At 37.8% G+C, this 15312-nt stretch overlaps 1 protein-coding gene across 1 annotated transcript in view; it reads right to left on the bottom strand.

Annotated features, from left to right (window-relative positions):
• PTPRB (protein tyrosine phosphatase receptor type B) overlaps positions 1-15215 on the bottom strand; it is a 104752-nt gene extending 89537 nt beyond the window's left edge. The window contains exons 1-3 of the mRNA XM_037513992.2: positions 15101-15215; positions 13476-13871; positions 3990-4246 (exon numbers count right to left, since the gene is read on the bottom strand). Of these exons, the coding sequence (XP_037369889.1) occupies positions 3990-4246; positions 13476-13871; positions 15101-15155 (708 nt within the window). The 5' untranslated portion in view covers positions 15156-15215. The remainder of the gene's footprint in view (positions 1-3989; positions 4247-13475; positions 13872-15100) is intronic.
• Between the last annotated feature and the right edge of the window lie 97 nt (positions 15216-15312).

Below are 15312 nucleotides of genomic sequence, written 5' to 3'. Positions count from 1 at the left end.
AACTGGAGCTCTCTTGAGAGTCCACTGCTCAAACAATAGATGGAAGCTGATCAGGTTTTGAAACTAAAGGGAAGTTTAAGGCCCACCCTCTGTCCCTTTTGAGGCCACTTCTCCCACACCCATCACTGGGGTTCCCCACCAAATTGACTTCCTGCTGCCTCTAGCCCTGCCTGTCTCATTGGCCAATAGAGAAGTCTAGGTGGAGTCTATTTTTCCCACCTCCAAATCTGACCTGGTTTGTGATTGTATTGACCAATAGAATGTGGCAGATGAGGCTTTGTGTGATTTCAGAGCCTAGGCCTCAAGAGGCTCCTGGTTTCCACTCTGCACTCTTGCAAATCTTACCTAACCATCACATAAAGAAACTGGTGTAGCTTACTGGAGGATGAAAGGCCACATGGAGAGCAAGATGTCCCAGCCTACAGCCCTCAACAACCATCAGTCAAATGAGGCTATTGTGACTCTTCTAGCTCCCTTGACCCTCCAAACTGAAAGGTGCTGTTAAGAGTGAGGCCAGATGAAACCAGCAGAAGATCTGTGAGGGATAGAAAAGGGCTTCACGTACTCCCCAGAGGAGTACAGCTGCGTTTTTTTGCATTTTGATATTCCAGCTAAGGCTATCAACTCTCTCAAGGTCTAGATAAGACTTGGCAAATCCAGGAGGCCTCTGAAGGGCAGGGGAATTCAAGTTCTGGGAGTTGGGAGGAGAAGGGAGAAAGTTATACATAATTAAGAGGGACTCCTTACCTGGAAAGAAAAAGACCATAGAGGCTTTACAGCTGGGGGCAGCTCTCCCACTTTCGGAGGCTGCCCACTATCTTCTTGTGCAGGTACTTGGCTTCCTAATAAGCTTTGTTAAGCTTTTTCCTGGTGCTTTCTGAAATTCTTTACCCGCAAGACCCCAAGAACTCTCGAGTGTCACAGTACCCAACACAACTCTCAACCACTCAACAAAAGAATGAGAAGCAGTAAATTTTTTTTTAACTACTAAGTTTTGGGGTAATTTGTCACACAATAATGGGAAATGGATATATGTTCTCACTTCCAAAAACATATGAAAATTGTTAGTATAGTTCTGGGTCTACAAATCTTAGCTATTATATTTATCCCTGAGAGTCTCTTCTCTTCAGATACTGTACAGCATCTCTTCATGTTACATTCCTCATAACTCAGAAGGACTCTTAATGGAAGGAAAGACTCACGTATGTGACAATCCCAGCCCCATGGTTCAACCCCAACTCATTCTTTGGTTGTGGGTCTACAACACTGTGGTCCTGCCACAGAAATTATTTATTAATGACATGGCATTTCTAAGCATAAAATCTGAGTTCTTATTCTTTCATTTCTAGATTTCCATTTCAGGTAAAGTGTTCTTTACTCAACCTACTGAGTAAGTATGTTTGTGATCAAAAGGCATGACAGGTAATTTAATAGTGTTCCTAATTAGAATAGCACATGGCAACTAGTGACTATTTCCAGATGATCACTGCATTTGAAACTGTTTGAGATCTTCATTAATATACATTCAACTTCAGTACATAGGTGAATTAATTCAGGGCCCTTAAACTATATAAAAATTTTTCTATGTTTTTAGCAAAGTGCTGATCCTACATTCAATAACTGTGTTTTTTTCTATGGGAGTCTTTAATACCATTTTTATGTATTATTTATTTTCATATGCCCCCAAATTTTTGGCACATAATAAGTTCTCAATAATTGAGTAATAAATGAGTATGGAGTGCATGATTGACTTGAAGTGACAAAATTCCCAACTTCCTTTAAAATGTTTATATAGTTAAAAATTGAAATCACTTTCTAACTTTCCATCCTGCCCCACCCCAGTTCCTCCACCTTCCCCACCTTACATGAGTTTCTTATTTTCCTTTTCTACCTTCCCCACCTTATATTAGATTCCTATATTCCTTTAGCTCAGGCCAGCTATTCCCTCCAGCAGAAAACATTGCCTGAAACTTCCACACCAGACAGGAACCTCTCTACTGTATTCCATAAAAGTCTATATATTTTTCTATTTCCTCAACACCACAGTATAAGGCGAGTTCCTTCAGGGTGATAATTTGAATGAATTTTTCATTTATCTTTGTGTCCCAGCAGAAATTAGCAATAACAGCTATTATGTTGCAAATTATTTCACCTGCAGGACCAGGTGCTGTAGTAAGCATTTTACATGGATGACCTCTCCAGTCCTAACAACAGCCTCAAGGATGGAGATACCATTTTATAGGTGTGGAAACTGACACATGGAGAATTTAAATAACTTGCCCAGTCATTAGCCAGAGGGAGGCAATCAGGGCCTTAACTCAATGCCTGAGTTCTCAGCCAGTCTGTTCTGATGCTAGTTAGGTCTTTAAGAAATATGTGTTAAGTTAATCAACATTTTCCAAAACCACTACACAGAACAACCATCATTACCACTTTTCCTGCTTTACTCTTTCTGAAGAGTTGAAAGGTGATTAAGATATAAAAGGGAGGGATTTAGAAGGAAGAAAAAGGAAATTGATAATTAGCCTCTAAATGAAATGGTTTGTATCATACAATACAAACTTATTAAACACTGAGCCCATACAAATTTCAAGACACTTAGGCAATAAAAAGTATGGTTATTCAACTAGACTTTCACACCTCGACATTAACAGTAGATGGGTCATACATTATTCAAGTGGTCAACAATTCCACCCACTTCCTAGACTCAGTTCCCTAGTCTCCACCCTACTGTCGCTGTTCCCTTTTGCTCTGCTCTGCTCCATTCCATTCTGCTCCACGTTACTTCATTCCATCCCAGCCCATAACAATCCACTCCACTCCATTCCATTCTGTTCATTCTATTCCATTCCATTTCACTCCCCTCCCCTCCACTCTAGTTTGTTCTACTCCACACCTTTTCCCCCCACAGAACTTTATGAAGTATAAGCATTCTGTTCAGGTACTGGAGATACACAATTGAATAAATATAGTTCCTACCACCCAGAAGCTCATAAAGAAAGCTCAGGCTTTCTTTAAATCAATTAGGTTGTTTATTAAGAAGCAGCTAAACATGGGCTTCTCTGGTGGCTCAAGGGGTTAAGACGCAACCTAAAAAGCTATCGCCAGCTGCTGAAGCACAAGTTCAATCCCCAGCCAGGGAGCTATCCACATGGTGTAGCAGACCTCTCCTGTCTCGCCCACTGCTCCCCTCAGCAGTGTATTTCAGTCAATCTGCTTGTTCTGCTCCCCACTCTGACTCTGGTGAATTCTCTCATCTCCCCACACCTCTGGCCTGTACCCCAGTTCTTTTATGCAAAAATAAATAAATCTTAAAAAAAAGAAGCAACTAAACACTATTGAATGATATCTTAGCCTTTTGGATTTGCTATCATTATAGGGACTGCCTAAATGGTGGCCTAATCCCCTGAGTGGGAAGCAAAACCAAACAGACAAGCCCCAGAAACAGAAACATTGTGCAAGCTCACTCAGTGTGCCATCTCTGCTCTTCAATTTATCTGTCACCCTGTGGACATTGATGGGGAATTGTTTTGTGACTTCGCTTACATTTGATGTGTTCAAAATCAACGATAGTGATTCCTGAGTCCTCCATTGCATTGTGACTCTTTCCCTTTGTCAAGAGCACACACGGTTTTAACATATAAGCAGGATGATCTGCAAGGTTCTGACCTCAAAGTCTATCCCCTGGTTTTAGGTTATGTGTAAGACTATGAGTCCCGACTAGAGCTTAGAAATGTGACCAAGCTACAAGAATGTAATTTAACATAGCAGCCTAATTGCCTTCACCTCATAAAGGTGTAGGAATCTCAATTCTGTCTCGATGATTTTTGCATTACACAAAATGCTTTTATGTACATCTTGCACCTAGGACACAAAGTGTCTAATCACCTACTTAATAGTGGCTTTTCAGCAAAGCAAGTCTTTTCAAGTCATGGGGTTTCTGAGACCTTCACAAACCATACTGCACAGTCCCCCACACCTTCCTTTACCTTTTCAGTGGTCTTGGAGAAGGGCTGAGTAGTCCAGGGAACCCATGATGTTGCTGTAATTCTAGTCGTCTGCAGATTGGAATGCTGCCTCATGCTGCTGTTTTGACTGGAGTTTTCCATAGTGCTTCTAGTGAAGGTCTCTGTGGTACTCCTACTTAGATGTTCTGGCTTATATGGAATTGCTTTAAAAGTCGTGGGGACATGGGGAGAAGCCGTGTTTCTAATGCTCCTTACTGAAACTTCTGCTCCTGGGCGAGCTGAGGTAGAAAGGACAGTTGCTAAAATTACCCTCGTGTTTAAGGATTCTTGATGTAAAAGCAATTTAACTTTGAAAAAGAAGAAATAACACACTTTTAACAATGAACATGCAGATGAGCTTCAGTTATATGAAAAACAAAAGATACTTTGAATGTACCAATGATCATTTACCTTGTCTAGTTTACCCATTCCTTACTCATTTATCACTTTTATAGATCTATGAAAACTATGCTATGGGGCAGGGGGACATAGATCTGTGGAGAAAACAATTAAAATTCTATGAATATTTTGGGGGCGGAGCACTGATGGTTCTGGGGAATCCTTGAATATCTAAAAACTTCATGTATAATTCTGAATACTGGGCCTCCCTGGTGGCGCAGCGGGTTGAGCGCTGTTCTGTGAAGCTGTCCACAGCCTCTGCAGCACAGGTTTGATTCCTGGCCTGCCAGGGAGATTCCCACATGGTGTGGCAGACCTCTCCTGCCTCTCCCGCTGCTCCCCTCAGCAGTGTCTTCACTCTGACTGCCTCATCTGCTTCCCGCTCTCTCTGGTGAATTCTCTCACACTCTGGTGCCTCTGACCTGTACCCCTGTTCTTGTATAAATAAATAAATCTTTAAATAAAAAAAGGGGGCCTTCTCTGGTGGTGCAGCGGTTGAGTGCTGGGCTGTGAAGCTGCCTGCAGCCTCTGAAGCTCCGGTTCGATCCCCGGCCTCTGGTGAGTGTCCCACATGGTGCACAGACCTCTCCTGCCATGCCCGCTGCTCCCCTCAGCAGTGTATTTCGTCAGTCTGCCTGTTCTGTTCCCCGCTCTGGCTCTGGTGAATTCTCTCACCTTCCCGCACTTCTAACTGTACCCAGTGCTTGTATAAATAAATAAATAAATAAATAAATAAATAAATAAATAAATAAATATTTAAAAAAAATTCTGAATACTTCATGTGAAATTCTGGGGTGCACAAATATTCTGTGAGGAACTTTCTTAATTTTCACCAGCTTCTCAAAAGGGTCATTAAAATACCAGGTTGAGAATCACTATAAATGACTTGTATAACTTGGTCATGAAGATTGATGATTCCTTAGAAAGCTATGACATTACTTTATCACAGCTCATACTGCTTCTAATCCTAATTGTGTGAATATCAAGTAATGAGACTTTGTATTTTCTAAGCTCCCTATGTTCTAGAAGAAAACAAATTGATTTAAAACTAAAAAAAAAGAAAAGAAGTTTAAAATGTGCTCTTGGGGTCTCTCTGGTAGCTCAGGGATTAAGACCTCACCTGTCTCACCAACTGCTCTCCTCAGCAGTGTATTTAAGTAGATCAGTCTATTCTGTTCCCCACTCTGTCTCTGGTAGGTCCTTTCATCCCTGCACCTGTGGCCTACACCCTACTTCTCTATTCATAAATAAGTAAAAATAAATCTTTTAAAAAAATGTGCTCTCCACTTCTTGGGATTCCTGCTGACATGCACATTCTGATTCAGTAGAGATTGTTAAATAAAAGTGATGCCAATGATGATGCTGATGGTCTTTGGGCCACTCTTTATGTATCACTACTCTTAGGGGACAGTTGTACAATATGAAACATTAGAAAGGATGTATAAATCATGAGATAAGTTGGTATATTTAAGAGGTTTATAGTGCACCCAAGTTTTCTTGGATATAGGACCATACAAAATATTGCCCATTTAGAAAACCATAACTTTGAAGATTTCTGGAATAAACTTTAGCCAAAGATTTCATTTTCTACTGGATTACCAAAACAGCTATTTAACCAAGCAACTACTATGTGCTAGGTGTCCTAAAAGGTTATTAATCATTGTATATTCCTGCTTCTGGCCCACCTCTGGACCCTCTTTTGAAGTTCATTCATTTCCATTCCAATTTTAACTGACTAACATGTTTCAAATAATATATATAAAGAAGTAGGGGAGAGGTACAAAAAGAGGATCAAAATGGTAAAAGTATTTTTAAAATCTAACAAGTATGGGGAATATAAAAATAAAATTTATAATAAAAAATGAAGTCTTAATATAAATAAAGCAATGATACTTAAACCATGACAAAATAATAAATACCAGCATTTCTCTTAAAACTACTTGTTAACATAAAAACCCATGATTATCAAGCATCATTTCCATGAGATATAGAGGGTTGTGCAAAGTACTCCTTTTTGCCAGGTTTATGCCCAGTTAAATTAGAATTTCATATGAATAACAAATAACTCACCATGTTTAGCATGCCTTAAGTATGTAATATTGCAGATGTCATATTATACTGTGTATTAAAAATATACTAAAAATATTTTATCTGGCAAGCCTACTTGTACATCTATTTTATCTGGCAAGCCTACTTGTACATCTATCAGATTAAGGATTTGATAGATTTTTGGGCATTCACCTAAGTTTCCATATCTTTCCAAACCTGTGCCACTATCACTGACACAGTTTAGCCACTCTGAACATAGACCAGGAGTTTTATTTATCCCTGGGGTATTTCTACATGACACCTGTACTAGTAGTAATATTCCTCTACACCAAATTTCAAGAAGTAGTCTTATTTTGCAGTCTGAATTGAGCTAGGTACTTGAATGTTTCTTTAAGAAGGCAACTTTTGTTGAGATGCAAAAATTTTTGTCCTATATTGAGATTAGTACTTTGGTCATTTTGAGCTTTGGTCAAAGTTTATTTTCTGAGTTGAGTACCACATGACAATTTTAGCCCTCAGACTCTCAAAAAAAAAGATTTAATGATGGGGTTAAACTAGAACACGTTTCCAAATACCTAGCATGTAATTACATGTCTTAGCATGTCTGCCTATGCTTATTCTTCAAAATGGAGCAATAGGTGAGTTTTCATCCTAATTCAATGGATGAAACAGGACATTCCCAAAATCAGATAAATGATTGAAGAACTCTTGAAATTCTTCTGCAATTAACATAGCATATTAGCATTCCATATGACTTTGGTATATCTAATGGGAAAATATTTCAGTCTTCTGTAATTGTCTCTCATTACCTTCTAAATATATTTTTAAAATACCCCAAGCCAAACAAGTGCATTTTCCATTCTAGGCCACTGCCATTTTAGTTCCAAAGAAAGAACCTACATAATATCTAAGTCCAGTACCCTTTCATTTTGTGTCTGTGTCTTTAAATTGTGCTATTTAGGAAGTAGGAAAGAAACTTCATTCTTAACATTTAATCTCCAAATTTCATGAATTTTAAAGCTGTGGTTTGCAAACTTTGATAAGCATTGGGATCATATCTGGAGCTTGTTAGAATACTGAACCCTTGACTCTGCCCTAGAAATGATGATTCATTAGATTTGTGAGACCTAGAAATGCATCTCTATTTCTATCCAGTTTCTCAGGTGATTTTAATCTACTAAGCATGTGATTTTTTCCATAAGTCCCATGTGAGACTAACTGAATTCTAATCTTTCCTTATGTTGGTACTGAAGGATTATAAAGTAGATTGGGAAGAAAGAAAATCTATCATCGAAATGCATAAAGCAATCAAAACAAGTCCATCTTTCCCTCTTCTGAACACTTTGTTGAATTGGGTGCTGTGGAGTAATACTAAAAATAATTGATGGAATTAAATTAAAAATAATACATCTTTGGATGTTTTGATATCTATAAATTCTTCTGATCTTTAAAAAATATATACATTTTACAGTTCATGAAAGAGTAAGAAGTGTTTTGACAAATGCAAGGAAAAGTTCTTACACAATGGAACAATATGTTGAAGCTATTTTTAAAAAGCTTTATTGTACCATTGCTACTACATTGTTTCCACACAACCCACAATTCCTTTTAGAAAATAATTAAAGATAAGGTAGACCATCCTGGGTCCAGTCTAAAAAGTTTCAGCACTAAAATTGCAAATAGGTTATCTATGAGATGATTTGCACCATAGTAACACCATATGTTGAATACATTTTTCAAAGCAATGTGTATTTTATCTTATTAATTAGTTTATCATTGACTCAGATATAATGATTAGAAATAGAATTTTTATATAATAATAATAAATACATTTTTTTGCCTTTGAATGATATACATAATTTTTGAACATGTTGAAAAACAGCATAACTTGAATAGAACATTTTGGAGACAGAAAATTTAAGTATATTTTTACTTCCTACTCTGTAGGAAGATGACAGATATAATATGCCTTTTAATAGTGGAAAATAATCTGGAAAAGTGATAGCAAATCAAACAGAAGATACCTTAAAGGAAGAGGAGTTGTGTATATATTTATAGAAAAAGGTGAATACACTAGATGTAAGATTCAGTAGAATAAAGGTGAAGTGAAAGGGGTAGGGATTACAATCATCTAATTATTAGAAATAGAAAAAAGAATAACATTTCAGAAATATAATCAATGAAATAAAGAGTATATTAAATACATATTTAAAATTTGAGAAAATGAATAAGGAAGTGGAAAGTTGTGAAGAAACTAAAGAAGGAGAATTTGCAAATAATGGCAGACATAACAAATCAGAGGCCATAACCAGAGATTAAGAAATTTTTTTTGACCATATAAAAACATCCAAGATTAAAAATAAAGTAAAATTAATAAATGGAAATTCATTCTAAGATTAGAGTAAAACATAAAAGTATAACATCACACAAAAATTAGATTAAATAATAAATGAAAGATTAATTAAGGAAATGCTTTTTCATAGCCAGTTACTATTCAATGACTATACATTATGGGTAACATTATGAACATGTGTCTGGTTTATTCCAGTGTCCCCTGTGTCATATATATGGGGAGGATGAGAAGGTGTGGGGAAAGGAATAGGAGGAAGCCATGCTAGAGGGAGGGGGAGGAATGGTTTATAAGCTTGTGGCTTCCATGAGGGAGAGAGATGTGGAACCACATACTCTGTAAATAGACAGGGGAAGAGGGGATGGAAAGTGCGTGAATAGCTTGGTGTGCCCAGGGCTGACTTATCCCTTTAGCATAACACATATGGTCTTAGGGCACACACATCAGGGAAAAATGAAAATTTTAATATCCATGACAATAATAATCTGTTATTTTAATTAATTAATCAATCAATCAATCAATCAATCAATCAATTATACAAGCACTGGGTACAGTCAGAAGCGGGGAAGAGTGAGAGAATTCACCAGAGTCAAAGTGGGGAGCAGAACAGACAGACTGATGAAATATACTGCTGAGGGGAGCAGCGGGCAGCAGGAGAGGTCTGTGCGCCATGTGGAACTCTCACCCGGTGGCCGGGGACCGAACTGGTGCTGCAGAGGCTGCGGGCAGCTTTGCAGCCCAGGGCTCAACCGCTGTGCCACCAGGGGAGGCCCGATCATATAATTTTAGATGATTAGCTAATAAACGGTCAGTTACCAGGTCTGTGTTGCTATAATGATACAACAAGAAAACAAACCTATAGACAATTTGGTCAAAATAGTATCTGTACATATAAAAGACATTTACTGTTTTGTTTTCTCACCTTGAGGTCTCAATATTTACAAGAGCACCTACAAATCTCTAGAGCAAACAGCTTCTACTTAAACCCTTTCTCCCAATAGCATATATGACTACGTACCTTTTATAATGCTTATGCATTTTATTCCCTCACCCAAATTACTACAATTAAACAATTACTTTAACTAGCAATTATGTCACCTGTTTACAACGTGATTTACTTCAGCAGCAAAATTTCTTTCAGTGATTTCACTAGCCCAATCATCTCAGGAACACATGAAAATATGCCTAGAAAAATTTCTCTCTTATTTATGAATGTGAGGAGACTTGGCATCCCTTGGAAAACGTATCCAAATGATGGATGGCATTATGTATCCTTCATCTGAAAATTCTTATGTTCATTGCAGCACTATTTACAATAGCCTGATTCAGGAAACAACCTGAATGCCTCAAAACAGATGAGTGGATCAGGAAGATGTGGCACATATACACAATGGAATACTACTCAGTGATCAAAAAAGATAAACTTTTGCCATTTGTGGCAACATAAATGGAGCTGGAAAGGTTGATGCTGACAAAGCAAAAGAAGTCAGTCAAAACAAGGGTGGGATGCAATTGTATGGGGAATATAACCAAAATGATAATGCACACATTGTGCAAAAATGAAAAATGATGTAAGAATTATATAAAATAAAATATTAAAGAAATAAAAAAATAAATTTAAAAAAAGAAAAAGGTAAATATCAGATGGCATCACTTTTATGTGGAATATAGAAAAAAACAAACAAAGGGTAAGACAAAGACAACCCTTGAAAGCTGACCACAGATATGAGGTATTCGTGACGGGAGGAGGCATGGGGGATAGAAAACAAAGAAAAGGTGAGAACACAAGGGAATATGGTGATGGACTATGGGTGCTTTGGTGGTGGGAGAACTATGGTGACTACCTGAGAGGAGAAATCTTATATTATCCAAAAAATTAAGGAAGAAAATATTAAAAATTAAAAACCAAAACAAAACAAAAAGGGTTATTAGGAGTCATTCATTGCAAATATCTGAATGCAATTTAGTTTTTCACAATGGATTCTCTAGCGAGTCAGTTTGTTTTCATTTTATGGGTTAATTAATGTCATTTTCTATGGGTGAAGCAGAAAAATGTGTCTGTTAACTTACAGTTGTGTTAAATAAAATGTGTTATATGCATACATATTCAAATACAAGACATTTTTGGTAACACAAATGTACAAATTTTAACTCTGCTTTTTCTAAATGTCCATTTTCCCCCAAAATACTTACCAGACATGTTTTGGACATAATGGTTCAGTTGTTCATTGTAAATGTTTGATTCCATCTACTTTACTTTTCAAGTGAAATCCATCAGTGTATATGTTTTTGTATGAAGGTGAAAGAAGAGTTTTTTTCATGAAGTATTTTCTAGTTTAAAAACTAAACTAGGGCCTCCCCGGTGGCGCAGTGGTTGAGTGCTGGGTTGCGAAGCTGCCCTCGACCTCTGCGGCGCCGGTTCGATCCCCGGCTGCTCCCCGGCCACCTGAGGAGGGTCCCACATGGCGCACAGACCTCTCCTGCCGCCCGCTGCTCCCCTCAGCAGTGTACTTCGGTCCTTCTGCCTGCTCTGCTCCCCGCTCTGGCTCTGGTGAATTCTCTCACCCACCCGCGCTTCTGACTGTACCCAGTGCTTGTATAAATAAATAAATAAATAAATAAATAAATAAATAAATAAATAAATAAGTCTTTAAAAAAATAAAATAAAAACTAAACTAAATCCCTATCTATTTTTTTAAAGTTCCAGTAAAAGAATATTCTGCTCAGTAAGTTTTGATTGGGGGCTGGAGAAGAATCTCACTTTGTGTGTATAAATGGTACAGTGGGAAAATTTATAATGTTTCTGTGTTGTTTAGGACAGACCTCACTAGATGAACAATAGGAAAGGAATTGTACAAAATTAGTGATATATATTGTATATTCTCTGATAAATTTGAACTTCCTAATCAACTTTTTGACATTTGTCTAATTCTCATGGTCAGAAGTTTTATAGGATCAGCACCTGCAATGCTCAACTTCTATTGTAGAAGAGCCCAGTGCATTTGCTTGGCATCTAAGTGTGAGTGAGCGACAGAAAATAAAAAATCAGCACCTAATAAAAAAGATTTAATGTACCATGTATGCTGGCCTCCAAATAGGGTTGCATGTCAAAATTACCTGGAGTGCTTTTAAAAATCATCCAGTTTAATGGCCAAATTCAGATTTCTTGAAACAAAATCTTGACATTGTCATGTTGGAAGAAATTGTGGCAACAATTTTCTTCTCCCTCAAATGATTCTTATACAGTTAGTTAGTAAAAAGGTTGTAGTCAGGACCTCTCTGGTGGTGCAAGGGGTTAAGTCTCAGTGCTATCAAGCTATAGGCAGTCACTGCAGCACCAGTTTGATCCCTGGCCAGGGAGCTAACCCACATGGTGCAGCAGACCTCTCCTGTCTTGCCTGCTGCTCCCCTCAGCAGTGTATTTCAGTCAATCGCCTTTTCTGTTTCCCACTCTCTCTGGTGAATCCTCTCACCACCCCTGCACCTCTAGCCTACACCCCAGGTCTTGTATGCATAAACAAATAAATCTTTTTTTTAAAGATTTATTTATTTATACAAGAACCGGGGTACAGGGCAGATGTGCGGGAGGGTGCGAGGATTCACCAGAGACAGAATGGGGAACAGAACAGACTAATGAAATACACTGCTGAGGGGAGCAGCGGGCGGGACAGAAGAGGTCTACTTCGTCATGTGGGATTCTCGCTGACTGGCCGGGATCGAACCCACACTGCAGAAGCTGCGGACAGCTTCACAGTGTGGCACTTAACCGCCTGCACCAATAGGGAGGCCCCCAAAAAATCTTTTTTTTTTTTAAAGTTTTTGATCATACATTTAGGAACTATTGGTATAATGGAATATACAAAGGACAAGGAGTCAAAAAGTTTGGGTTCTAATCATACATCTATCACTAGATTATTTGAGATAATTCACTTAACCATGATAAATTTCAGTATCCTTAAGAAAAGGCTTTATGTTTAGATAATTTCTCCAGTGATTTGTAAGGTTCATTTGTTCCTAATATCCCATGACTCTATTAGTTTTATCTTTCATGGCTTCCTAAAATAAACTTTTATCAGGACTGAACTACGTGCTGTACCAGGAATCTGTGCATTGTGCCTACCATCTAGTTTAGATCTATTAATGGTCAACAAATTAGAAAGTTCAGTGTTTACACACTGGCTCTTATATTTCAAAAGTCTACTATCCCCCAAAGATATTATCCTTAAACACTAGTACCATAAATTTGCAAAAGCACAATTTATTATCATCCTAGTCTTATTAATCATCATTTTGATGTTCTAAGATTCCTTGATCATTGGTCTTAGCTATACATGTAGACTGTTACTGCATGTTATTACACATTACGTATGTATGTCAAGCTCTATAGTCTTACATCTAGCAGTACTTAACTAAAATGCTTATAAAAGAGAAGTTCAAGATATTGTTGAAATAAGAAAAGAAGGGAAGGAAGAGCGAGAGAGAAAAGCTGGGTATGTTTTAATGAGCATAAGGAAGCTTATCCAGTCACTGGGCACTACACACACATGATCCATTAGTTTATGATTCCTTCCTAGGATTACTGGGACATGTAGACTTCCCTTGAATGTGAAAACAAAACAAAACAAGACATTTAGCAGAACTTCCAGAGATGATTCTGAGAAATAGCTCACCTTTTTTAAAGCAGAGGCTTTCATTGACTCGTTTTCCCTCCTTGTTGACATCTATTTTCATCCAGCTATGGAGGTATTTCTTGCCCTTCTTGACCACTACCTTGAAGCCTTGTTTCTTGAGAAACAGAGAGGTATTTTCCACCTCAAGGAACCCTTCCTTTGCATAGCAAGTCCATCTGGGGGCCTGGGAGCAGGAGGCAAAGATGACTGACTGGGAAGGGCCCCCAGATGAATTGAAGATGCCCAGGCACAGTGAAGAATTAACATGAAGTAGTTTGCCATCCTCAGTCCACATCCACTGCTGGTTCTGGTTGGTGCCATTACATGAGCCCATGGCCACTACCTCAGTTTTGAAAAGGCACATCTGTTTCTGGACATGGACAATCTGAAACCCCTCTGGAAGATGAAAAGTTCAAAGAGTGCTATGTAGCAAATTATAAGGGCCTTTATAAAACAAAACAACTCACTCACAAATCAGTTAACACACAGGTCTACTTATCTTTTGCTATTGCTATTTTTTCAGGTAAATATTCCCTGATTCAATACATGTGATTTAAAACCCCAGATGTTAAAATGTCAACATGTTCACCCTTCCATATATTTTCACATGGTTTAGAGGAGAAAACATACCCCCAATGAGATAGTAAAAGGAAGCTTGGAAATGAAACAAAATCATCCAAAGGATATGGTGTGCTATTTTAGCCCAATTAAATATACTGAAGTTATGAAACGTTCATTTCTTTTTTTTTTAACCATTTTATTCTTGACCTCTTCTCTGTCCATCCCTCAGAAAAGGCACACCTTTTCCTATTCTTAGGTTACCATTGCAATAAATATTTGTAAACAAATTGCATAGCTTGAATAAAAATTGGAAAACTGCATATATTTATCCAAAAAGAAAATTCAAATGAATTTTGCCACCTCTCTAAGCACACCCTCTTGCTAATAACAGCTAATGAAAGTATTATCAAAGGATTAAATTTCTGAAAGTCCTTGAGTGAGAAGCAGTTGTCTATTTTGAGAAAAACATCTGTAATTTCTCCTGAAATAGTTACATATTAACAAATCAACATTTCTCAATGTAAGAAAATTAAATACCTAATTGTTAAACATCAGTAATAAAAAGTGAAATACTCAGGCTCAGAAACCATTTTAATGTACTTTTACTTAATTCACCCAGATCTTCCTTGAAAATATTCAGATTTTCCTTCCAAATAACAATTTCCAAATAAAACACACCACAGTTCACCCTTTTAATTATAATTTTTTAACACAAAAGAAAACAAAACTATAACCTGATTGGAAAAAAGCATGGACAATACCACAGACTCTTACATAATGATAAAAATTTCTCCTCAGGGTACTTTACTCTTTGCTGTAAAGATGCCATTTCAGAAGCTGCCTGGGTGTTTGGAGATCCGAGGAGGCCATTTATTTTCTTTTGGAGAACTCTCAATAGTGAGAACAGAGCTGCCTCCTATTATTCCCCCCCCTCATCGTCTTTGGCAAAACTGCCATGGAAACCTGGCTCCTTTGTTGCCTTTTTTCAGACAGAATTCAAAGGACAGAAAGTCTTTGCTGCTTAGTAGAGAAATACCTCAAGAAACTGAGGCAGGCCCACTCACCTGAGCTCCCGAAGATCAAGCAGGTAAGAATCGCCATGTAAAATTCAGCCTCCATTTTCCACTTAACTGTTCATGCTTCGCTTGGGGGAAAAAAAAATTCTCCCAGATAAGAGAAGCAAAGACTAGGAAGGAAATGTGCCTTCATGGTGGGGGGAAAAGTCAGTGACGAGCACTTCCTCCTATTGAATTGTTTGGGGAAGTTTTACACCAGT

Source organism: Talpa occidentalis, unplaced genomic scaffold, assembly GCF_014898055.3.
Source record: "Talpa occidentalis isolate TD23 unplaced genomic scaffold, MPIMG_talOcc4v2.1 talOcc4.16, whole genome shotgun sequence".
In the NCBI taxonomy this organism is placed as follows: domain Eukaryota; kingdom Metazoa; phylum Chordata; class Mammalia; order Eulipotyphla; family Talpidae; genus Talpa; species Talpa occidentalis.
Note: the sequence above shows the minus strand (reverse complement) of the source record. Positions and strands in the feature narration are given on the sequence as shown.